Here is a 24,280-nt window from a genome sequence, read left to right on the forward strand (position 1 = left end):
GTAAAAATAATAAAATAACTAACAAAAATCAGGAGATGGGAGGGGAAGTGCAAGGGATCTCATTTTTTCATGTTTCATAATGATATTTATAATGATAGTTTATTATGTACCAGTCACTATGCCAAGTATTTTATATGTATTAATTCTTATTACTCACAGCTCAATGAAATAGGCACTTTTTATTTTTTTTTTATTTTTTTTTAAATTAATTTTTATTGGTGTTCAATTTACCAACATACAGAATAACACCCAGTGCTCATCCCGTCAAGTGTCCCCCTCCGTGCCCGTCACCCATTCACCCCCACCCCCCGCCCTCCTCCCCTTCCACCACCCCTAGTTCGTTTCCCAGAGTTAGGAGTCTTTATGTTATGTGTCCCTTTCTGATATCTCCCACACATTTCTTCTCCCTTCCCTTATATTCCCCTTCACTATTATTCATATTCCCCAAATGAGTGAGAACATACACTGTTTGTCCTTCTCCGATTGACTTACTTCACTCAGCATAATACCCTCCAGTTCCATCCACGTTGAAGCAAATGGTGGGTATTTGTTGTTTCTAATGGCTGAGTAATATTCCATTGTATACATAAACCACATCTTCTTTGAAATAGGCACTTTTTAATTCCCATTCTAGAAATAAGAAAACTGAGGCATGTGGAGATTAAATAATTTATACCTAGTTAAGGGGCAGAACTGATTTGAACCTATGTAGACTATCTCTAGAACCCATGCTCTTAACCAACTACCCAGGGAAACACTATTAAAAATTGAAACATGGAAATCAAAATATAATGACTACAACCTCTTTATATTTTTCAAATCTTTGATCTTAACTTTAAAGTAGTCTTTCAGAGACTTCTATTTTTTTGTTTTTTGTTTTTTTTTAATAATTTTTTTATGATAGTCGCACAGAGAGAGAGAGAGAGGCAGAGACACAGGCAGAGGGAGAAGCAGTCTCCATGCACCAGGAGCCCAACGTGGGATTCAATCCCGGGTCTCCAGGATCGTGCCCTGGGCCAAAGGCAGGTGCTAAACCGCTGCGCCACCCAGGGATCCCAAGACTTCTATTTTTTTGAAAGGGAAGAAACGTTTATCTGAAGTATATCAATCCCTTTCACTTTGTTTTTCTCTTGTTCAATTCAAGCATTTTTTAAAATTTCATACTTTTGAAAATAGCTTCTTACTTCTATTTAATTTTTTCTCTTCATTTATTAACCTTATATAATGAAGTTGATGCCCAAAATAACATTCATTGATCTTAGCAACTAATGCTTATGAAGTGGTTACTATCTTCCAAGTAACAGCATAAGCATTTTAAATGGGTTATCTCATTAAATTATCACAACAATCTTATAAATAGGTACTATTTTTATTCTCCTTTATTTAGATAAAGAAATTGAGGCCCAATAATGGTTATTCTTGGTTGGTGCAGATTTTGACGTATTTTCCTCCTTTTTGGTTTTTCTATATTGCTTGTATATTTTATAATGGGTACGTATCTTTTTTTATAAAAATGTAAAAAAATTCTAAAAGCACATTTTTAAGTAAATAACTGAAGATTCTCTGGGACTTAGTCTTGAGCCTTTTTTTCTTTCTATTCTGCACTCTTTCTCTATACTATGTCATCAACCCCCATAGCTGTGAATACCATCCACAGGCAAATGGCTTGCAAATCTACAATCATACCTCAGAGATATTGTGGGTTCAGTTCCAGATCACTGCAATAAAGTGAAAGTCAAATAAAGTCAATGAAATGAAGTTCTTGGTTTTCCAGGGCATATAAAAATTATGTATACACTATGCTATAGTCCATTAAGTGTGAAATAGCATTGTGTCTAAATGTACGTACCTTAATTTAAAAATACTTTATTTCTAAAAAATGTTAACCATCATAATCACTGATCAAAGATCACCATAAGAAATATAATCTTGAAAAGTTTGAAATAGGGCAGCCCCAGTGGCCCAGCAGTTTAGCGCTGCCTTCAGCCCTGGGTGTGATCCTGGAGACCCAAGATTGAGTCCCACGTCGGGCTCCCTGCATGGAGCCTACTTCTCCCTCTACCTATGTCTCTGCCTCTCTCTCTCCCTCTCTCTGTGTCTCTCATGAATAAATAAATAAAACCTTTTTTAAAAAAGAAAAGAAAAGTTTGAAGTATTATGAGAATTACCAAACTGTGGCACAGAGATACAAAGTAAGCAAATGCTATTGGAAAAAAATGGCACCAACAGACTTGGTCAATGCAGGGTTGCCACAAAACTTCAATTTGTAAACATGCAGTACCTGTGAAGCTCAGTAAAGCAAAGCACAATAAAATGAAGTATGCCTATATATTTCCATTCCAGAGACTGTCTTCTGAGCTCCAAACACATATGCCCAACTGCCAACTCGACATCTTTTGTATGCTTCATACACACCTCAAATTCAACATGTCCAAAACCACATTCACTATCCCCAAATGGTCCTCCAATGTTTCCTGACCCCAGTGAATGACACCACACTCCACCCAAATGCACAAATCAAAAATACATGAATCATTTTTATTCTTCCTTTTTTCTCACCCTGTATGTCCAATATATCACCATGTATAAAATATATCCCAAATCTGTCTACCATCTCTATTACCACTTCTTTAGTCTAGGCCAACATCATCTCTTGCAATTGCCTCCTAACTGATAAACATTTTAAAATTCTTGCTTCCTTACAATTCGTTCTACTCATAGCAGTCAGAGAGATGCTAATAAATGAAAAAGGAATTGTATATCTCCCTTGCTTAAATCCTTCAAAGAATTCCCATTGCTCTTTGAATAAATTTCACTCTTACTATAGTCCTTGTGGCAGAAACTGAGTTTTTACACAGTATGTTTCCTCATTCTATAAGAAAACCAGCATTTTGTTATGGGTAGTAATCGGCTGAATTAAAAACGAAACCTCCCCAGACTCCATTATAGCTAGAGTTGGCCATCCAACCCAATTCTAGCCAATAAGCTAAGCAGACATCTACAAGATAGGGCTTCTAGAAAAACTATTTTCATGATGGAAAGAGACAGATTCAGTTGTCACATGTCCTTTGTTTTTTGCATTCTCTCCTTTGTCCTGACTGGGAGTGAAACAATCATCTTTGAAGCAAGAAGATGGAAGCCATGCTCAAAGGATCACAAAACAAAGATATGGAAGCTTGGGTCCTAGAACTTGCACAAGCCCTGGACTGTTGACACTGAGGCTGTTATATCAGAAAAATAAATCTCTTATTTTGTTAAGCCACCATATCTTGATTTCTTTTATGTGCAGCCAAAAACAGTCCTAATAGACACAATCTTGTATGGTATTGTCCTTGTCTATCTCTTCATCCTTATCTCAAATAACTTTCCTCCTCATTCGCTGTTTTATAGCCACACTGACTTTCTTTTTACTCTTCAAATACAGGATCTCTTCTGCTTCAGGGTATTTGCATGTGCTGTTCCCTCTGCCTGGAATAATCTTTTCCTCACTCTTCATCAGCTAACTTCTACTCATTATTCAGGTCTGAGCTTCAGAGACATCTCAGTTTGGACTTCCCTGACACCCCCAATTCAAATTAGATGATTCCATAGCATCCTGAACTTTTCTTTCTTAGCAAGTTCATAACTTATATTTTTTTTATTTATAGGATTTTTTCCTTTTAGTTTAACTTCTGTCTCTCCAGCTACACTTTGAGTTCTGTAATGTCGGGGACTGTGTTTGTCTTGTCTAAATATATGTCCAGCCCCTATAACAGTGCCTAGCACATATAGGACACTGAATAAACAATGTTAATAAATGAACAATTTACTGAAATTCCATATGCTTTGTGCCATTTTCCCTGCTCTCATTAATTAACTGCCTCTCATCCTTCCATGTGTGGTATATTGCTTTGACCTCTATTTTAATTAAATACTTTTAACAAATAAGGCATGGTTTTTACAGATCTCAAAGCCTGTTCAGGAGAAAAGCAAGTACAAATGAACTATAATGCAGTATAAGAAATGCAAGATTTAAAGTATGAGTAAGACAAAAAAAAAGAACAAGGAAGGGAAATCCAAGCAAAGAGTCTAATACGTGTAAATGCGCCATAGTGTGAAAAAATGGGGAATGCTCAGTATCAATAAAGGTAAAGTACAAGGAAGGCATTGGGGGCATAGTGTAACATTGTGGAGTGGGACACAGTAAACAGTTTCTCAATGAGACTACTCTCATGATTTTCTTTTTTTTTCTAAGCTTGATTAAATAATTGTAAAACAAATAGAACCTGACCTATACTTCATAAATTACATAATCAATTTCATGCATAACTATGCCTGCAACAGTCTGAAAATTATTTTTCTTTGAGACATTAGGATGTGGATGAAGTCACATGTACATGCTTCATCCCCCTGTCTATCTGACTCCCAGTTGGCTCCATCTTTATGAAAGAAATTGTTCAAAATCAAGCCTGGAGAGGTAAGCAGACTCCAGACCATGAAATGCCTGTGATGTTACTATAAGTAGCTTTGATTTTATAGGCAATGAATAGACATGAAAGGATTTTAAACAGGGAAAAGATTATCCTCAGATTTGCATTTTAGAAAGATCACCTTGAGGCAATGGATTGGAGGCAAAAAAAAAAAAAAACCAGTAAGAATTCTAATGCAACAGTAAAAGTAATTGTTAAAACCTCAACTAAAGCAGAGGCAATTGAGGATGGAGAGAATAGAATTAGAGAGATAATTCAGAGACAAAACTGATGGGATTTAATAATTAATTAGGCATGGGGGTGAATAAGAACAAAAAAAACTAGGGATCTTCTGGAGATTTCTATTCTAAAGACTAATCATTGTGTCATTTAATGATGGAGATAATACAGAAAGAAAAGTATGTTTGGAAGGGGAGATAATTAATTCAATTTGAGACATGTGCTATTAGAGAGGCCTATGAAATATCCAATGAAGAGATTAGGGTAGATAGACACATGGGTCTAGAGACCTAAGAGAATAGCCTGGATTAGAGATAATGGATTTGAGACCCCTCAAAGATAAAAACTAAGTTTTAATGGTCAACATAGAGAGGAAAGAATGGCTTTGAAGGATGTAAGAATTTAGAATACATAAGATTTCGTAACTGATTAGATCAAGGGAATGTGAAAAAGGGAAGGGAGTCTCAGACCTCAGTTTCCTGGTTTTGGAGCTTCAGTGGGTTCCACTATTATGGGCTGAATTGTGCCCTCCACCTTACCAAACTCAGATGTTAAAGCACTAATACTTGTTATCTTTTAATGTAACTATATTTGAAGATAAGGCTTTTAAGGAGGTGATTAAGGAAAAATAAGGTCATATGAATGAGCCCTAGTCCAATAACACTCTTGTCCTAATAAGAAGAAATTAGGAAATAGACATGCATAGAGAGAGGCATCTGGGTGGCTCAGTCAGTTAAGCAGCTAGCTGCCTGTGGCTCAGCTCATGATCCCAGGGTCCTAGGATGGAGCCATCCATCAGGCTCCCTGCTCAGTGGGGAGCCTGCTTCTTCCTCTCCTTCTGCCTGCTGCTCCCCCTGCTTGTGCTCTCTCTCTGTCAAATAAATAAATGAATAAATAAATAAATAAATAAATAATCTTTTTTAAAGAAGACATGAAGACCTGCATAGAGAGAGAATGCCCTGTGAGCTTGAAGAAGGCCATCTAAAAAGCAAGGAGAGAGGTCTCAGCAAGGTGCTAACACCTTGATCTTGGACTTCCAGCCTCTAGAGCTGTGAGAATATAAATTTCTGTTCTTTATGCCACCCAGTCTGTGGTACTTTGTTATGTCAGCTCTAGAAAACTAATATAACCACCAACCAAGATTAAAAATATGGGGAAAGAGTAGGTTGGGAAAAGGGAGTTTCAAAAGAAAAGTTTTATGTGGGACATGTTGGGTTTCAGGTTTCTTTTTTTTAAGATTTTATTTATTTATAGAGATAAAGAGTGAGCACAAGCAGGGGAGAGGGAGAAGCAGACCCTGCTGGGCAAGGGGCCCAATGAGGGGTTTGATCCCAGGACCTGGAGTCATGGCCTGAGGTGAAGGCAGATACTCAACTGGCTGAGCCACTCAGGCGTCCAAGTTTGAGGTTTCTGAGGCATATCTTGGTAGAGGTATTCAAATGGCTTTGAAATTCAGGAGATAGAAAGAAATCAGCTACAGATACAGATTTAAAAATCATTGATATGCAGCTGACACTTTATAGGAGTGGGTGAGATCATCTAAGAAGAGTATATAGAGTTAGAAGATCATCAAGGATGGAACCATAAGGAATATCAGCATTAAGAAACAGGCTGAGGAAGAGAATTTAAAAAGGAAAATAATCAGAGAGATAGGATGAAGAGAGAGAGAAAACTTATCATTAATCTTTTAATCCTATTTTTTTAAAGATTTTATTTATTTATTCATGAAAGACACACAAACAGAGAGAGAGAGAGAGAGAGAGAGAGGCAGAGACACAGGCAGAGGGAGAAGCAGGCTCCATGCAGGGAGCTGACGGGGGACTCGATCCCGGGACTCCAGGATCACGCCCTGGGCTGAAGGCGGCACTAAACCGCTGAGCCACCTGGGCTGCCCTTTTGATCCTATTTTTAATTATAATTAGTTGAGTACATATTGATCTCGGTCCTCAAAGGGCTTTACCATAATAGAGGAGACAGTACCTTACTCATTTCTGAATCTCTGACACCAAGTACAGTGCCTGACATTTAATATTCCTGCAAAAAATATTTGTTAAAATAAATGGGATTGAAATCAGGACTTCATTCCTTTTTTGTTTTGTTTGCTTATTTCTGGAGTGTGCAGCATGTGTTGCCACTGATATTTTAAGTTCATGGTGAAAAATCATTTCAATGTGTCCTAGGCTTGGTCCCCTTCCAAACCAACCCCCAGGACAATAGTTTTCATTATAACCTTCTGTCTTTGCCATTCTGGATGGAATTCTTTGTACAGAAGTTATATACATATATGGGTATATCTATGTAACAAATCGCAGCACAGGAGCCCCCTGGGCTCCCTCGGGCTCTGGAATGACATATTTGAGCCATATAAATTAAGCTTCTCCTCTGGCATCTGTTAGCTGACTCACTTGCAACTCCACCTCAGCAGTGGTCTCTCAGTCCTCTCAAAGTAGGAAAAGAGTACTGTGTGCTGAGAGAGCATGGCAAAGAATCCTCCAGAGAACTGTGAGGACTGTCACATTCTAAATGTAAGTTGATTCATATTTTTCCCTTTTGAGCATAAGCATGGTTTCATGGATTTATTGTATTGCAATGTGAACATTAGAAAGTGAAATCAAAGGTGATTTTGAATTATGGCTTGCTATTTTAAGAGCTATTGTGTATTGTTTATTCTCTCTGTTCTTTGCTTAGGCAGAAGCTTTTAAATCCAAAAAGATATGTAAATCACTTAAGATTTGTGGATTGGTGTTTGGTATCCTGGCTCTAACTCTAATTGTCCTGTTTTTGGGGGGCAAGCACTTCCGGCCGGAGACACCCAAAAAAGTAAGTAAATGCACGTTATTATCTAATGCTTCTGTTTTCAGTTTGATTGAATTTAGTGCTTTACATGTATATTACTCTGAAAATGAAAATCATTAAGTCCCTTTTGCATATATTTTCTGGTAGTATGAAAATCTGAATCAATATTTTGCTTTCTTTTATTTGCCTAATTACTTTGGTAAGGGAAAAATATATTTTCTGTATTTTAGTTAGTAATGATAGGAGTCGAATTACCCACTCTTTTATAATGATTGGCTTTAAGAAGTTAAGACTCCTCCTAGAAGCAAAATTTTTACTGTAAGAAAAAATACTTTTCATCTTTCTTTCAATTATTTGGGCAGAAACTGATGGAAAAATAATTATACCACCACATAAGAAGAAATCACCAGAAATGGTAGCAAAGGATTTTTAGAGATTATGTTTCTGACTTAATGCATCTGCTCTGAGGTCAGGCAGCAAACTTCTTTTCAGAAGAAGCAATTCTTATATCTGACTTCACATGTTTTTATGACTTAAAAACACTAGAGCTTTTCAGCTCCTCACCAGCCACAATCGTCACTGAACCACTGAGATTATAATACCACAAGGTTGATTAATCACGGGTCATTAATCACAGGTATCTCAGAAAGCTTCTAATATTAGGATCATTTGGTATACCTGGCTGGCCACTGTAGTTATTAGTGTACCTTAATGTTATTATTACTCCCAGACTCACACACAACGGGCAAGTTTAGATGTGACCCAAAGAAAATCGTAGTTCCTTCATGCTCACAATTTCTATTTCAGAGAATTAATAAATATGCAAGCTACAAGGTGTGCAGATGGTTTTCTGTCTTTGCCACATTTTTTTTCTCTGCGTGTAGGTTGTTGTTACTTTTGCTATTAATTGGTTACCATGAGATGCTCATTTCTATTTGATAACAGATGTAGGAAGAGAAAGGCATATATACAGGAGGGAGAATGAGAGACAAGAAGAAAATGGGTTGGCATGGACTACTGGGAGCCAAAGGAGTGACAGGAGCAGAGAGGAAAGAATATGGATTGATGAAAAAGGAGAGGCAGGGGAGAGAAAATAGAAAATTAACTGGACAAGTGTCCAGAAGAAAACAGAAATAAGACATAGTTACCCTTGGATTCTTCACCTCTATTGCTATATCCACTTTCATTTAGTCCCAGAGGCTATCTTAGCAAGTTTAAATAGGAAGGAGAGGGATTCCTGAGGGGTGGCTTAGCGGGTTCAGCGCCTGCCTTTGGCCCAGAGCGTGATCCCGGGGTCCTGGGATTGAGTGCTGTGTCAGGCTCCCTGCAGGGAGCCTGCTTCTCTCTCTGCCTATGTCTCTGCCTCTCTCTGTGTCTCTCATGAACAAATAAATAAAAATCTTTTAGAAAAATAAATAGGAAGGAAAATGAAAAAGCAGAGCAACCCATCTTGATTATTTTCCTATTTATTTACACCTTGTTCCAGAAAGGATTTCAAGCATCAACTAATGCCTATAGCCGTTTCTCTCTCTCTCTCTCTCTCTCTCTCTCTCTCTCTCTCTCTCTCTCTCCTTATCTCTTGCATTGTGCCCTGTTTCTTAACTACTTTCTTTTCACATATCTTTCTAGAGAAGCCACCTATAGTCAAGCTATCACAGTGGGCAAAGAAATAGAGATCAGGAAGGAAACAGCAAATGAATAAAAGTGCCAAAATGCATTCCAATCCAATTCTGTTACCACTTAGCTAATTGCCTAGGTGATGTTTTGTCCCACAAATTGAATATTAGATCCTTTTGACAATTATAGGTGAGTTAAAGGACAATAAACCCTTTTGTTCTCCATGGCCATAATGTACTTAACTGAGTGTGGTAAATAGCTAGCCCTTTGACCACCTGTACAAGCCTAACTAAACATGGGGCCAGATGGCCTTTCTTGTTTTATTGTAGCTGTTGGTACTGCAAATGCTATTTTGAAAGAGTTTATGTGTTTTTCTAAACTTCCTATGTTATTTGCCTTGGTATAACTATAAATGACTAAGTAAGACCTTGCTTTTATCTTGTAAGGTGCCAAACTCTTTAACAGGGCCCATGATTCCCTCTGCTTCCATATTATATCATCTTTACATCTCACTTCAGTTCTCTTTTTAATGCATTAGAAGGAAAAATCCTGTGATTCCTCAAACAAAAAGTAAAACCTTGTCAGCGTAGAAGAGGTGGGGTATGCTACCAAATAAAGTTGACCAAGAATCAAGTCTGCCATGAAGTAATTCATCATGGGATGTGCTTTTCAGGAAAGGATTCTGAGAAATGAACAAAATTATCGTGAAGCAAACTGGTAAAAGACAATAGCTGTCTCCTAGGTCAACTTTTCCCACCGTGAACAAAGGTTATTTATTCTCCATTCCAATGGGGAGTGGTAATTTATTGTCTTTGATATTTAAGTCCTGGCCTTCACCACAAGACCAGGCTGGGTCCATTGCAAACTAAGGAACAAGGTGGAGATGTGAATGCTTCACTCAGTCTACCACTACCTTCAATTTCCATACAGATCCCAAGAGACCATCTATTTTTCCAATGACTAAGACTGCCAATAAGCCTGTCTCAGAGCTGACTTATGAATCCTAGGAAGAGAAAAGTAGTCGGATTAGTCTTGGAAGAAAATTTGCAAAGGAAAAGAATCCAGGCATCTTGCACAAATTAAAGACTTCCCTTAAGAGTATGGCCTAGCAACAAATAACAGCAGATTAAAATCCAGGCTCTTTTGGACTTTCCTTTATTAGCCTATGGGATCTGTGGGGACCATTGGGCCCTTGGTGGACAGAATTGTTGATGTGGTTGTGCTTATGGATGGAGTGATTTGTCTGCTCTCTTGGGGCTTCCTTCAAGCTTTTAGTGTTTGTTCCTCTAGCCTTCATCATATCTCCTTTTCATTCTGGTTTTTCGTTGGACATTAGTTTATAGTGAACAGTATTTACTTAACATCTCGCATCTGGTGTTGACATTTCCATGCCAGTAAGTCGTTCCTCTCCTTCCATTACCTCCCACCTTGGTTTGTACAAAAGATGGAGATTCTTGAGCCCAAAGTGGGAATAAGCCATGATAGATTCCCTCTCCTCACCTCAGGTATGAGGACACATGCATGTATGCATATGCACATGCATACACACTCATACACACATTCAAAAAGAGAAATCCATCAAAATGAAGAGAAACACGAGGAATTATCTCTGAGGGAGCTGCTGCCATCCCTTAAAGGCTACAGACCCCCTAACCCACAACCACATATAGGAACCACTTGAGTTGAATGAAAGCCAGACCATCAAACTCTGTATTCGGTTTTCTCAATCCAGCAGAAGGGACCTATTTGGTCCCAGAGATTTTGAGAGTGCATCACAATGAGGCTCCACCTCCAGGCAATGACTGCTCAGGGATTTTTTTTAAAAAAAGATTTTATTTATTTATTCATGAGAGACACAGAGGGAGAGAGAGGCAGAGACAGAGGCCGAGGGAGAAGCAGGCTCCATGCAGGGAGCTGGACACAGGACTGGATTCGGGGACTCCAGGATCACGCCCTGAGCTGAAGGCGGCGCTAAACCACTGAGCCACCCGGGGCTGCCCTGCTCAGGGATTTTTGAAGCCTATTCCCTAGAAAAACATTCTTCCTCAAACCTCCCTTCATTACACATTTAACTTGAAACAATTAAAAGCCGACTCTCCAGCTAATTAATCCAACATGGAGAAAATAAGTCATAAAAATACCGGCCATTAAAACAACAATTTATAGATGCAGCACAGACCTTGTAACCTATCCCCTCCAATCCTTTGAAGAATGAGGCAGAAGGATGATAAATTAAATAAATGAAATTCTGTCCTTCCTGCCATATCCAGGAACTGCCTGGTGACCTTAGTGCTCTTTAGAAACCATAATTCCTAGGGCCCACACAACAATCAACAAATTACTGGGGCATCCTCATAGCTCCTATATACTACCAGGATGAGAAGTGGTAGGGATAGGTGGGCATTCTTCTACCCTTCCCACCAATTCAACTCAATAATCATTAAAATAGCCTCACCCAGGATTGCAAGCCCCAAATCATTATGGACTGAAAATCCTTTGCTTGGAAAAAATACTTTCTTGCTAAATCTCGATATAGCTTTCTTGTGTCTATTTCTCTAATGCTAACATTGGTCAGAGACCCACTTTCTTCTTCTATTCCTCTTCTAGGCCCATAATTTTTTTAAATGAAATGTGTGAACTTTATTTGAATCCTGATTGGAACAAATCAACTATTAAAGAAATTTTTTAAAAGACTTTATTTATTCATGAGAGACACAGAAAGAGAGAGGCAAAGACACAGGCAGAGGGAGAAGCAGGCTCCACGCAGAGACCCTGACGTGGGACTTGATCCCAGGCCTCGAGGATCAGGCCCTGGATTGAAGGAGGCGCTAAATCGCTGAGCCACCCGGGCTGCCCTAGGCACATAATTGATACAACTCTCCTTCCTGAGTTCCCTGGGCTTTCCTACACAACAGTTTGGTGGGTAAAATGTGGATCTGGAGAAATATTTATACCCTCAAGGAAAAAGAGTTGTAGCTGAAATCTCTTTAGCAGAGGGACTGAGCTTCACCAGATGTTGCCACATCAGCATTTTAATAAAGAAGATTTATCTTCATTTTATTTTCCTCCCAAACCATTGCAGGAGCAAAGTCCACACTTATACAGACAGCAACTCTCACTGGACCAGCTCTTGCTCTGGCCTATCAAGAGGCAGCACCAATTATGTATACCAGGACTCTGGCTACTGTGGGCACATTCTTATTCAGTCCCTTCATTCTCCTAAGGCAGCATTTGCTGAGCAACTTACATGTCACCAGCAAGGAAAATAAAGCTCTCTTTTAGAGGCTGAGAGTGGGATTGGGGCTCTGTAGGGAAAGCAGCCCAGGTGATCAACAGGTACTAGCAGTCTGATCATCAACCTAAGAGGTGTCAGCCCAAATCGAAGCAGAGCTAATTTTGTTAACTATTCAATATTGGACCTGGCAAGAAGTGGGAGTTAAATATGGGAACTGAACTTCCAGAGAAATTTGATGACTTGCCCAAGGTCAAACAGCTTTTATGTGGCAGAGTTGAGGTTAGGACTAGAACCTGGTCTAAGGATTCTTTCTATTATTCTTAACGTTGCATTTAAGAACACGGGGTGGCAGGGATAGTGGGTATGGGAAAACTTCCCAGCCAGCTTGAGTCTGTTGATGAAAGAAATGTTTTTTTCTTGTTGAAAAAGAATGTCTGTGCTGCTTATGCCAATTTTTTTCAGGGCTGAGAACTGGTGATTGAAGATGCAGAAGTCCAACTTTGCATAAGAAACAATCTGTCTGCTCTATGTTGGTAAAGAAATACCCAGAGGCCCTTTAATTCCCACAGGCTAGGTTGATAATAAAATGGTACAATGCATTCTCTTCCCTTCCTTCCAGCCTAACACCTGCCAGCCAGCTATTCTGAGCATGTATTTACCTTTGGAGAGTGTACCTCATAAACAGTAAAGGATGAAGATGGAAAGAAGAGCAGCTAGGTTAATCACAGGCTTCAGGAAGCAAACCTAAGCTAAATGTCCTCAAACTCCTTTTAGGAAAGGCTAAAAGGTATTTGCCCCCAAAACAGATCCATCACACTGAGGTCTGAGGCAACATTACTTTCTTTAAAAAGCTTTCTTTTTTAATCTCAGAGATTGCCACAAATTGAGGCAAAAAAAAAAAAAAAACGGAAAATTGTGAAAGCGGGATGTTAAGGCTCATTTGCTACCTGAATGGAGGATTCAACTGGATTAAGGAAAGAATTTCTGGGCAGGGAAGAGAAATGATTTTGGTTTTATTCCATGTTTTCTCAGTGTGGTCTTCTTACATCTCTCACTGCCTCAACTTAACCATATATTCACTTCTGAGTCATATTCCACTCCATAGGTTTCCCTATCTCATTCCAATGTTCTGGTCCCTAGTTAAGACAAGCCCTATGTGTGGGTTAAATAGAAACCTATTTGAGTGATGCAGGAAGAATGCCCTTGCCTCCAAAATATCTCTTATTCCTGATGTCATTGTGCTTAAAACCCATCATTAGTAATTCATTCTTTTAGTTAATTATTGCACTCATTTTTTTAAGCGACCAATACCCATCACTATCATCTTAGTATGAAATCATTTGTCAAATTGATTTCTTCTTGGACATAAAGGAGCACCATGAGATTCCTACATGTCTAGACAGTAGACAGAGGGATAGAGAGAGGTGAAAAGAAGGGGAAAGACTAGGAGGATACAAAATGAATAGAATATGAAAAGAACAAGGTTCCCTAGAAACACCAATGATTAACTTTCCCTATTTGCCAATTTGACAGAAGTGTACTCCTTCTCACACCCTGTCCTTGCTCTGTCCTTCTTGAAGTAAAGCTGAGTTAGGGAACAGTGTGAGATAAGCTACTGAGAGTCCATTCATACCTCTCTCAGGCCAGTTATGCTATCTCTTCTTTAGTTTGTTCCTGGAAAGGACAGTTTAAACCTTTTATTCCTTCATCACCAGAAAGACCCTCAGCCCCTGAGCCAATGAGCTTAATAGACAGAAAAGTATTTCTGGGGCCAAAGGCATGAGCTCAGTCTTCATATGGGCCAGTGGAGCTTGCATAGCAATTATCCAGGCAATATACTCCACAGGGACCTGGGCGAGACAGTATGTCTGGATTTGCTCAAACCCATCCCCAAACAATCCAAAGTGGGCCACCGGCATCATCTTCCTAGACAAGGACAGTCTGTTCCTAAAGGACACCTTTGATAGTAGAATTCCATCTGGGTGAATATATAGCTTTCCACCCCCACCGCCCATCCAGAATTCACACATATGTGAAGTCATTCTGATCTCACCCCATTGAGTAGCCTATCACTGCTGAAAATAAGCCAATAACCTGGGTTAGTGAATACAATCAGAATGGACCCCTGTTCCCCTAACAAAACAAAAAACCCAAACAAAACAAAACAGAAAACCTCTTTGAAGGAATGTTTGAAGATCTGCTGAGATTGGCAGTTTCCAATAGTTTTCATCTAGCAAGGTGTCCAAGTGAAGTGCATTGCCAACAGTGCAGGAAAACTCATTCCACAGAAGTACACTGAAATTCTAAATGTCATCGGTATGGTTCCATAGTCTTCTACCAATGATTGAAAATACAGCCTGTACTTTTTCTTTTGCACAGGTAGGCAGCATTCCAACATCCCCTAGTCTCTAACCTTATTTTTCCATGCCATAATCCATCAGTGGTGCTACTGGTGAAACAAACACCCCACCCCACCCCCAATGACTAGTAGTGCTGACATTTGTCTCAACAATGGATAGTATTTCTTTTTTTTTTTTATGGATAGTATTTCTAAAGAAATTCCTTCCTGTTAGATCTGACAAGACCGGATTTGAAGTAAATGCCTCTGTCCTCTACTTAGGTCAGGCCAACTGAGAGTTCAATTTGTTGCCACAGGTAGAAGTTTCTCAAACTGGCTGCAGAGCTGGAATTGAGGACATATTTATAACTAGAAGCAAATAACAAGCTTAAAGGAATTTGTTTGCTGTCACAAAGCAAGCGAGACTTCCTGACTTAACTCTGTAGTTGCTGGAAGGTTGTAAATAGCATTTTCCCTCCCCTTTTAAAGTATGGTCTCTTAAAAGACCTTGTCAATGGGGATCCCTGGGTGGTGCAGCGGTTTGGCACCTGTCTTTGGCCCAGGGCGCGATCCTGGAGACCCGGAATCGAATCCTGCGTCGGGCTCCCGGTGCATGGAGCCTGCTTCTCCCTCTGCCTCTCTCTCTCTCTCTCTCTCTCTCTCTGTGTGTGTGTGTGTGTGTGTGTGACTATAAAAAAAAGACCTTGTCAATGTTCAAAATGTCTCTTTATGAAGATAAGGTTTTGTCATTGGTGGGAAAAACTTATGTTACATACTTAATAATTGAGTACAATCAAATTGACTTAAGCACTGACCCTGTCTAAGACACTGCAGGTGTCTACAAAGAGGTAAATGACATTGTCTCTTCCTATTCAGCAGCTACATTGACTTTCCACATTTGAAGTAACATTGTTTCTACAAACCCTTCCAACTTTCAACTTTCTACTTGAGCTGGGGAAAATTTGACCAGGTTAAACTAACATTCAGTCGCAGACATTAGCAGATATTAAAAACAATCCTGCCCAGTACCGGCTCTAAAAGCTTTCATCAGGAACCATATGATTAGAAATCAACCTTGGCTCTCTATATTACTTGTTTTAGGGGGATTTCAGTTTACCAAATTTTTTTCCTAAGGAAAAATGAATATGAAAAAACTTGATAGGGGGATCTCTGGGTGGCTCAGCGGTTTAGACCCTGCCTTTGGCGCAGAGCATGATCCTAGAGTCCCGGGATCAGGTCCCATGTCGGGTTCCCTGCATGGAGCCTGTTTCTCCCTCTAACTGTGTCTCTGCCTCTCTCTCTCTCTCTCTCTCTCTCTCTCTCATGAATAAATAAATAAAATCTTTTTTAAAAAAGGAATAAGACAGGGTTGTCCACTCTGACCATGTTATAAAAAAGAAAGAAAAAAATAAAAAAAACTTGATAGCAGAAGGCATCCTAACAACAGGGATAAGACAGATTTCCACATGGCACCATCAGGTCGGGCTTGGTTTGTGACAGATAGTGAGCTACTTTAGATTTGTTATTTGCCTCTAGCTACAAATGTGTCATCAGTTATAGTAATGGGCTTACTCCTAAACTGGGACACTTGATGAGACTGGTCCTCTTGGTCCCAAAAAAAAATGTCACTTTTAGAGGGCTAGAGAGAGTCTAGAATTTTGCAGCAACCACTCAAGAATGACCTGATAAGAAGCCCTGCCTAGGCACTATTCTTGGAAGATACCATATAACTTAGTGCAGGGCACTTGACACAGTTGTTGAATTCTATACACAGGAGAACTTGAAGCCAACTGAATTAGATTTGGAAAATAGAACTCAGGAATAAACTGAGTGGGTTTGATTAGCCCATAAAAGAGAAGGTCAGGGAAGGCAATAAATGATTCCTGGAGTTGAAAGGGGAGAGAGGAAGCAATTGAGGTCAGGGTAAGACTGTTACCTAATATTGGCCAAGGAGAATGGGCTTTAGATTCTAAAAAAGACAGACTCAAAATTATTGAGGTAATATTAAAGCCCTCCTTATCTAAGGATATAAAGAGCAATACCTAAGCATTTTAAGTGTGTTAAAATCTCTTTCTTAGCCCCAGTGAATTTCAAGAGGAGAGAGAGGTGAACACAGAGCACTTGAAAGGGAAGTGGTAGCTTAAGGCAGCCGCATCAGTTTTATGTGATCCCTCTGTTTAACCTAAGGGGAAAATAATTTAGAGGCTGGTTTGAAAAATATCATTCGCTATTTTGTCAAGGCTGCCAAGAAAACTGTTGGAATTTTAGTGATTAGTTCAGCAACTTAGGCTGAATACAAAACACTGGCTCTGAAGGGATTCCCCATATCAGCTCCAGTGCCAAAATGCACCTCACTTTAATCTTGAGTCTCAGAGGAATCCCAATGGTAAACTGCTGAAATGGCACCTCACCACAAAAGCTCCAGAAAAAGAAGGTGCCCCAGATATTATTCAATTAAAGTGTCTTATGAAGGGACATACCGAGTATCTTAGCTTGGTTTCCTCTGTTCTTCCAGACATATGACATGGAGCACACTTTCTACAGCAATGGAGAGAAGAAGAAGATTTACATGGAAATTGATCCTGTGACCAGAACTGAAATATTCAGAAGTGGAAATGGCACTGATGAAACATTGGAAGTACATGACTTTAAAAATGTAAGTTGGATATTCCACTCTGCAAGGATTCCCACTTAAAATATTAGAAAAATTGAGTCAAGTTATAAATAGTCTTTAGCCTCCACTTAATTTATAAAACAAAGCTTTCCTTTGAATTCAAATTTTTGCCATCCTGAGGCCTTAACAGATCATGGAACTCTAACTTTGGCTATTTCAGGAAGGTTTTTTTTTTTTTTGTCTGTTTATAGGGTTACACTGGCATCTACTTTGTAGGTCTTCAAAAATGCTTCATCAAAACTCAGATTAAAGTGATTCCTGAATTTTCTGAACCAGAGGAGGAAATAGATGAGGTATGTAAGAATATTAGTAGTGGTAGGAAAACTCTTAATTTATTGGGTGTTAATTATGTGCCAGATACTGTACTAAATGCTTTACTCTATTTGAGTCTCACAAGGACACTATAGGTAGGCACTATCATTATCCTCATTTTCCCATGAGGAAACTAGCTTCAAAACCAAGTGATGTGCCCAATTTCACAAAGTGAGGAGCAGAGTGGGATCTTGCACTCAGGACTTTCAAAAAACTAAATTTCATGCTGTTAGATGTAACACTATACTTTTATACCTGGGTATCTATTAACATTACATACCTTTGCTTTCAAACCAAAGATTTCTAATAAGAGAGGTAAGCCAGAGGAACATAAACAATCCTGCTTAAAGATAAAGTCTTAAAAACAAAAGTCCCAAGGCCACCCGAAATCCTTGCCACTTTTATCACACTGTGCATTCACCTATTTTAAAGATTCCAGTTCATTCACCTGACCATTGTATGCTGGGCTCTAACGGAATAATCTGCATTTAGCCTCACTTGGAAAGGCAAAAGCAGAGAAGTGAGAATTACAGTGTAATACAAATTCTCTGAAAACAAACTGCCAGGCCAGGATAAGATAACCTAAGTTATCTTATTTAGTAATTGCTGGTGCAATTACTAAATGGTCCCCAAAAGCCTAGTGGGAGATGAAGGATTATGGCCTAAAACAGAGCCATCACCAAAGCCCTTGAGGCTCTTAATGTTTCCCTGATCTTCTGTCTGTAACTATAGTATGTTGCTATCAGTGAAGCAATAAGGGGAACCTTAGCTAAGGCTAGATTGTGACAGCATATTCCCACTGTAGTCAGGAAGAAACAAATATTTGTTTGGTTTGTTTGGTTTTTAGTGTTGAACTGGCAAATCTAAAATGAAATTATGGCAATGGCACAGTGGCCTTTCTATATACTGTAAAGACTTCTTTCTTCTGTCTCTCCCATTCTTTTTACTGTTTTCCTACATAGTACTTTCCACTTTAATTCTCACCTACCCATTTATCTTTTGCTTTTGCTTTTCTTATTGGGGGGCGGGGGGTTGAGGTGAAATAGGAAGGACTTTATCCTTGCCTTTACCCAAGTCTCAGAGCTATCATTGGCTCCCCCAAACATGACACTGGTCTCCTTATGGCCAATTACAGACCCTTGTTACTAGAATTTCCAAGAAAAAGAAGCAGCTTTCCCAAAGATGATGCTGTGCTCTCAAGGCCTCTGGTAATGAAAAACTTTGGAAATTTTTTTAAATAAGCATAAATTCAATGCATCTGAGGAACAGAACAACTTCTAGGGTATTAGGAATTACTGCAGGAGGCAAGGATAAGATGAAAGGAGAATCGATAGGATTAAAAGGTACTATATCCTGCTTTTTACATAAAATAATGTAAACATTTGAATAGGTCCGGCCAGCAATGAAACTCTGAACTAAAACAACAGGATTTATTTTTCTTACAAAGATACAGGCAAAGGCCCATGAGGTCTCATTTTGACCCTAATTTATTCTTCAATTAATTTTGCCATATCTTTTAAAAAACATAAGTATTTATCTTGTGATAGTGAGATTACTTTATCTTCAAGAAAATCCTTTTATACATATATGTATATATACATATATATATGCAGGCTACAGATTTTTTTATGAAATAAGTTTGCAGTTCTGGATGACAAAACCCCTCTTATTCTGTACTTTTCACCACTGTATCTATGGTTTGCACATGCTAAACATGCAGAGCAGTTATATAAATAGCCCTGATTTTGCTAACAAAGCTAGTCAGCATATCAACCTCATTTTCTACAGTCCCTTCCAATGCATCCCAAGGTCTTTACAGACTCAAGGGCAAGGAAGCTAAGACTTGAGAGTTTTAAATGACTAGGGGAAAATTATACAAAGCCATATTTCAAAGAACAAATAAAAACACAGAACCCATAAAGCTAGAAAGAAACAAAAAAGAAAAGTAAAAGCCTTATTAAGAGAAGGGGGAAATGTCAAGGCCCAAAAGATAAGTGAGTAAGAAATAGGTATACAAGATAACTACTTATAGTACAAGAAACTAAAGAGAAGGCCGTTCTTGATACTACAAGAAAGACTATCTAAAGGAAAAAACCCTTCGAGATAAACTCTAAGCATCTAGAATGAAAGGAGTAAAATAGCGGTAAGGCCAGTGAAGTCACAAGCTGGAGACTTGACTTTAAGACATCTTTTACTAAAACTACCCACCATTAACAAGTAAATCTTGTAAAACCCAAATATAAGGTTCAGTTGCTATTTAATTGATCTCACCAGCTTGGATTGTAAGAGTTTTTCCAGCTTGAGATCAAATCCTACTTGTAATCTTAGCTGTAAACGTGGCAGGCACAACATCCATTTAAAAAGCAAAAACAAATGTAAATCACTCACGGTTCCAGAAGCTCAATTAAAACATACATGGCCCAGTGGGAGGCCCAGAAAATGATGGATAGCCTTTCTAGCTGTGAGTGAAATGGTAGCAGAAAAAACTGTTATGGTGAGCAGCCTTACTGTTAGACCCAAGAGACAGATCAGTTATTAACTCTCCCAAGGGCACCTACTCTATGCACATACTGAGCTAGTTCACTGGCAGCCCTGGGATTGGAATTGTTATTCAGACTCAAAAGAGTGTATTCCAGTATCCCATAATGTCTCACTCATCTTATTAATTTCTCTGCCTATCCCTACACTGAACTTACTTCTCTCAGAATGAAGAAATCACCACAACTTTTTTTGAACAGTCTGTGATTTGGGTCCCAGCAGAAAAGCCTATTGAAAATCGAGACTTTCTGAAAAATTCCAAAATTCTGGAAATTTGTGATAATGTGACCATGTATTGGATCAATCCCACTCTAATAGCAGGTATGGCCTCCTTCTTTCTTCACCTCCTCTTTCTTCTACTCTTTCTAAATTTAGTAACAGGTTAATATTCCCATCATTTAGAGACTACATTTCTAGGAAAACAAATGATCAGCTTATATCTTCTTAGATCAAACTGTATATGCTGACTGCCAAGGGAAGAAGAAATTTTTCACAGCCAAGTTATAAATCAGATAAGTTAATGCTGACAAGCTTTTAAATATCCCAGCAAAGGTAATGCCACCCTAATGTGACTAGTGATAGCAAAAACTGATCTTTCTTTGCACATCTACATTTATTGCAGTCAGGATACCGAAGTTTTGCTCAAACCACTGCGTACCCAAACCCAAGAACAGAAGAGAGAAGAGCCAAAATAATGTTCTGTTGTCTCAAGAATGATTCTGTGTGTCAAATGGCAGCATTCTCTCTGGAAGATAGAACAGTCACTATAATACAAATTTCTCTGTGGCTGTTTTAGGAATCACTATGAAAGTAATTGAAGACTAAAGATCTAGAGTTGAAGAGTCCACCTGTAAGCTTCCAGTCAGTTCATAGAGGAGGCAAAGGCCTCTGGATGCCTTATTTTGCCCAGCTAACACAGACTTTGGCCTCTTTTATTCTGGACAGAATAGATTACTGTATTACTCAACAGAGGCCACTCTAACCAATGCAGGCATCTACTGGTACTCTTTGGCAGCTTAAAAAAAAGTAACTAAATGCAATGTGATATTCTGGATTGGATGCTAGAACTTCTGCTTCAGTATTCTTTTTCTAAAAGACATTAGTGGAAATAATGATGAAGTCTGTAGTTTACTTAATAGTATTGTATCGATACCAATTTCTTACTTTTCATAATTGTACCATGGTTATGTAAGTTGCTACTGTTAGAGGAAACTACCTAAAGGTAGATAGGAACTCAGTACTATCTTTGCAACTCTACTGTAAATGTAAGATTATTTATAAATAGAAAGTTTTTTTAAAAAGAATTTAAGACAGGAAAGAGAGGGGAGAAAGGGAGGAAGACAGAGGGCACCAAATCAAATCCAGCAACCAAAAAATATTTACCGAGCCCCCAGCATAAGTAAAATCTTTGGGAGAGATACCTAAGTCCACTGTCCTCATTTTTTTTTAAAAAAGAATTTATTTATTTATTTATTTATTTATTTATTTATTTATTTATTTATTTATGAGAGACAGCGAGTACTCATGCAGGAGCTGAGGGAGGGGCAGAGAGAAAGAAGAGAGAGAATCCCAAGCAGACTCCACACCCAGTGTGGAGCAGGGCTGGATCCCAAGATTCTGCGATCATAATCCCAGGGGGAACTAAGAGTCTAACACCCAACTGACTGAGCCACCCAGTCACCTACCCCCCCACCTAGCTGTCCTCATTTTTAAAATTAGGATGCTAGTAAAGCAAAGCAGTAAGTGATGCCAAATGAGCAGGGAATAGGTCTGTGTACATGGGAATAGTCAGATTTGTTTTGGGAAATCTCTTCAAAATTATAGCTGAAGGAATTCGGAAAAGTGGTTCGTGCTTGCCTAAATGATGGCAGTGAGAAGACACAATGAAAATCTCTATTCCCAACACCATAACTCCAAGCACTTCTCTCAGAAACCATTTGCAAAGCAGGGTGAATCACTACTTTGTGTTTATTGCTTTAGTTTCAGAGTTACAAGACTTTGAGGAAGATGGTGAAGATCTTCACTTTCCTACCAATGAAAAAAAAGGTATTGAACAAAACGAGCAGTGGGTGGTCCCCCAAGTGAAGATGGAAAAGACCCGCCACACCAGACAAGCAAGTGAGGAAGAACTTCCAATAAATGACTATGTAAGTTACGTTCATGTTACTCTTGTTAGAGGGATAGCAAAGAGCCCTCAAAAAACTCACCACCCCTTAGATCAAAGTTATTAAAAGGAGAAGGGTCGTTGTTTTAACGAAAAATATTTAAGAAACTTGGAATCCCTAGGTGGCTCATTTGTAATCAATTTTGATTAGTCTTGATCAGACAGGAATTTAACTTCTCACCAGTCCCCAGCTCATGTAGTCTTATAGTCCTTCCCTGCTTGGTGGGCCTCTTCTTGGTGAACCTTCCCCTCCAACCCCAGTTTATTCTTCTTTCAGACTGAAAATGGACTAGAATTTGATCCCATGCTGGATGAGAGAGGTTATTGTTGTATTTACTGCCGTCGAGGCAACCGCTACTGCCGCCGCGTCTGTGAACCTTTACTAGGTTACTATCCGTATCCATACTGCTATCAAGGAGGGCGGGTTATCTGTCGTGTCATCATGCCTTGCAACTGGTGGGTAGCCCGCATGCTGGGGAGGGTCTAATGGCAAGTTTGAGCTCAAGTGCTTAAACTTCTGCAGCAAACATATAATAAATGCATGCTATCCAATGAATTTCTGCCTATGAGGCATTTGGTTCCTAGTAGCCAGTACTCCAGAATTACTTGTAAGTAATTCCTCTCTTCATGTTCTAATAAACTTCTACATCATCATCAAAGGCCTGATTGCTGCTGAACACACTGGGTAAGTGTTTGCTAAGAATATTTCCTGCAACTGAAATGGAACAGATCTGTCTAACATGGACAGCAATGATGGAAACTTGTATCAGGTTTGGGGAGTGAGAAAGGGCAAAGCATAAGGATTTTCAAATACCATAGTTTACTATGCTGTATTGAGAAAGTGGAAATGAGGGCCTGATGATAAAATGCCCCCATAAATGATGCATAAAAATTTGTCTTTTTGTGCATAACCCCGAAGTTTAATTATCTGAGAGACATATTGTGGTCTTGCTCAAGCATCTGTTAAGCTGCTGGACAGGCAGTTAGTCACAGCAGGCCAGAACTAAAATATTCCAAGTGCTCAGACTCAGCAAAGGAGAAAGCTAACCTAGCAAAAAGGGTCCCAGGCTCTCCTCCTGTAAACACGAACTCAACTTTGGACAAATTCAACACTTTATAACCTTCAGGTCTGGCTTCTCTTTAGATCAGTGTCTGGTTACATAACTTTCCAAAGCAATGGTCTGGAAAGGGGGGGTCCATAAATATCATTCACAAAAACAGGCATCATAAGAAATCCCCAAGCTGAGGAATCAAATGGGTTTTTTTTTCCCCTCCAAAACCAAAAGGAACTAGCAGTATGTCACTTTCTTAAAGAAAGGGTAAGGCCTAGTTTCCGATCCTCCAATACCTTGCCTGGGAAAGAAAAAAGGGGTAAAGGAGAGAAAAAAAGCAGTGATTAGAGGGTAATGTTAACCTTGACATCCCAGCCAGGTCTAGTTTCAAAATTCCTGTCTGCCAATCTGTCACACCTTCTAGGATCATTTGACTCTAGCCCCTTCATTGCTCAACTTCAAGGTTAATGTGTCATGAGAATATCTGTCTGGTACTTTCCATCAGAAAGCATTTTCAAAGAGTAAAATCTTTACCAAGATGCCTGTGAGCCAGGAGTCATTTCCCCCTTTTTAATAGTTGAGGAAGCAAATAGAAACAGATTTGCCCAAGGCTGAGTTAAAATTAGCCAGTCATTAATTGATAATTAGCATACATGCCATACTTGGATTACCAATTTTCACAGAATGAGCAATTTTCTTTTTTTTAAGATTTTATTTATTTATTCATGAAAGGCACACACACAGAGAGAGAGAGAGAGGCAGAGACAGAGGCAGAGGGAGATGCAGGCTCCATGCAGGGAGCCTGATGTGGGACTCGATCCCGGGTCTCCAGGATCATGCCCTGGGCTGAAGGCGGCGCTAAACTC

The 24,280-nt window shown here is 39.1% G+C and overlaps 1 protein-coding gene across 2 annotated transcripts; it reads left to right on the forward strand.

Annotated features, from left to right (window-relative positions):
• Nucleotides 1-7,022: 7,022 nt before the first annotated feature.
• On the forward strand, nt 7,023-23,021 carry TNMD (tenomodulin). 2 transcript variants are annotated; one of them, XM_055338532.1, is made up of 7 exons: nt 7,026-7,213; nt 7,377-7,508; nt 17,190-17,330; nt 17,540-17,641; nt 20,366-20,519; nt 22,179-22,345; nt 22,640-23,021. In XM_055338532.1, exons 1-7 carry the CDS (start codon nt 7,166-7,168, stop codon nt 22,847-22,849), a joined length of 954 nt encoding a protein of 317 aa, XP_055194507.1. In that variant the 5' UTR covers nt 7,026-7,165; the 3' UTR covers nt 22,850-23,021. The 2 variants fall into 2 exon arrangements, with proteins under 2 accessions (XP_055194508.1, XP_055194507.1); XM_055338533.1 differs by lacking the exon at nt 17,540-17,641 and having other exon boundaries at nt 7,023-7,213.
• Nucleotides 23,022-24,280: the final 1,259 nt, after the last annotated feature.

Source organism: Nyctereutes procyonoides, unplaced genomic scaffold, assembly GCF_905146905.1.
Source record: "Nyctereutes procyonoides isolate TBG_1078 unplaced genomic scaffold, NYPRO_anot_genome, whole genome shotgun sequence".
NCBI classification, from domain to species: Eukaryota; Metazoa; Chordata; class Mammalia; order Carnivora; family Canidae; genus Nyctereutes; species Nyctereutes procyonoides.

Coding starts and splice junctions, on each gene's coding strand:
- TNMD (XM_055338532.1), top strand. CDS start 7,166: ATGGCAAAGAATCCTCCAGAGAACTGTGAGGACTGTCACATTCTAAAT. Junction 7,509..17,189: donor GGCCGGAGACACCCAAAAAA/GTAAGTAAATGC, acceptor CTGTTCTTCCAG/ACATATGACATGGAGCACAC. Junction 17,642..20,365: donor CAGAGGAGGAAATAGATGAG/GTATGTAAGAAT, acceptor TACTTCTCTCAG/AATGAAGAAATCACCACAAC.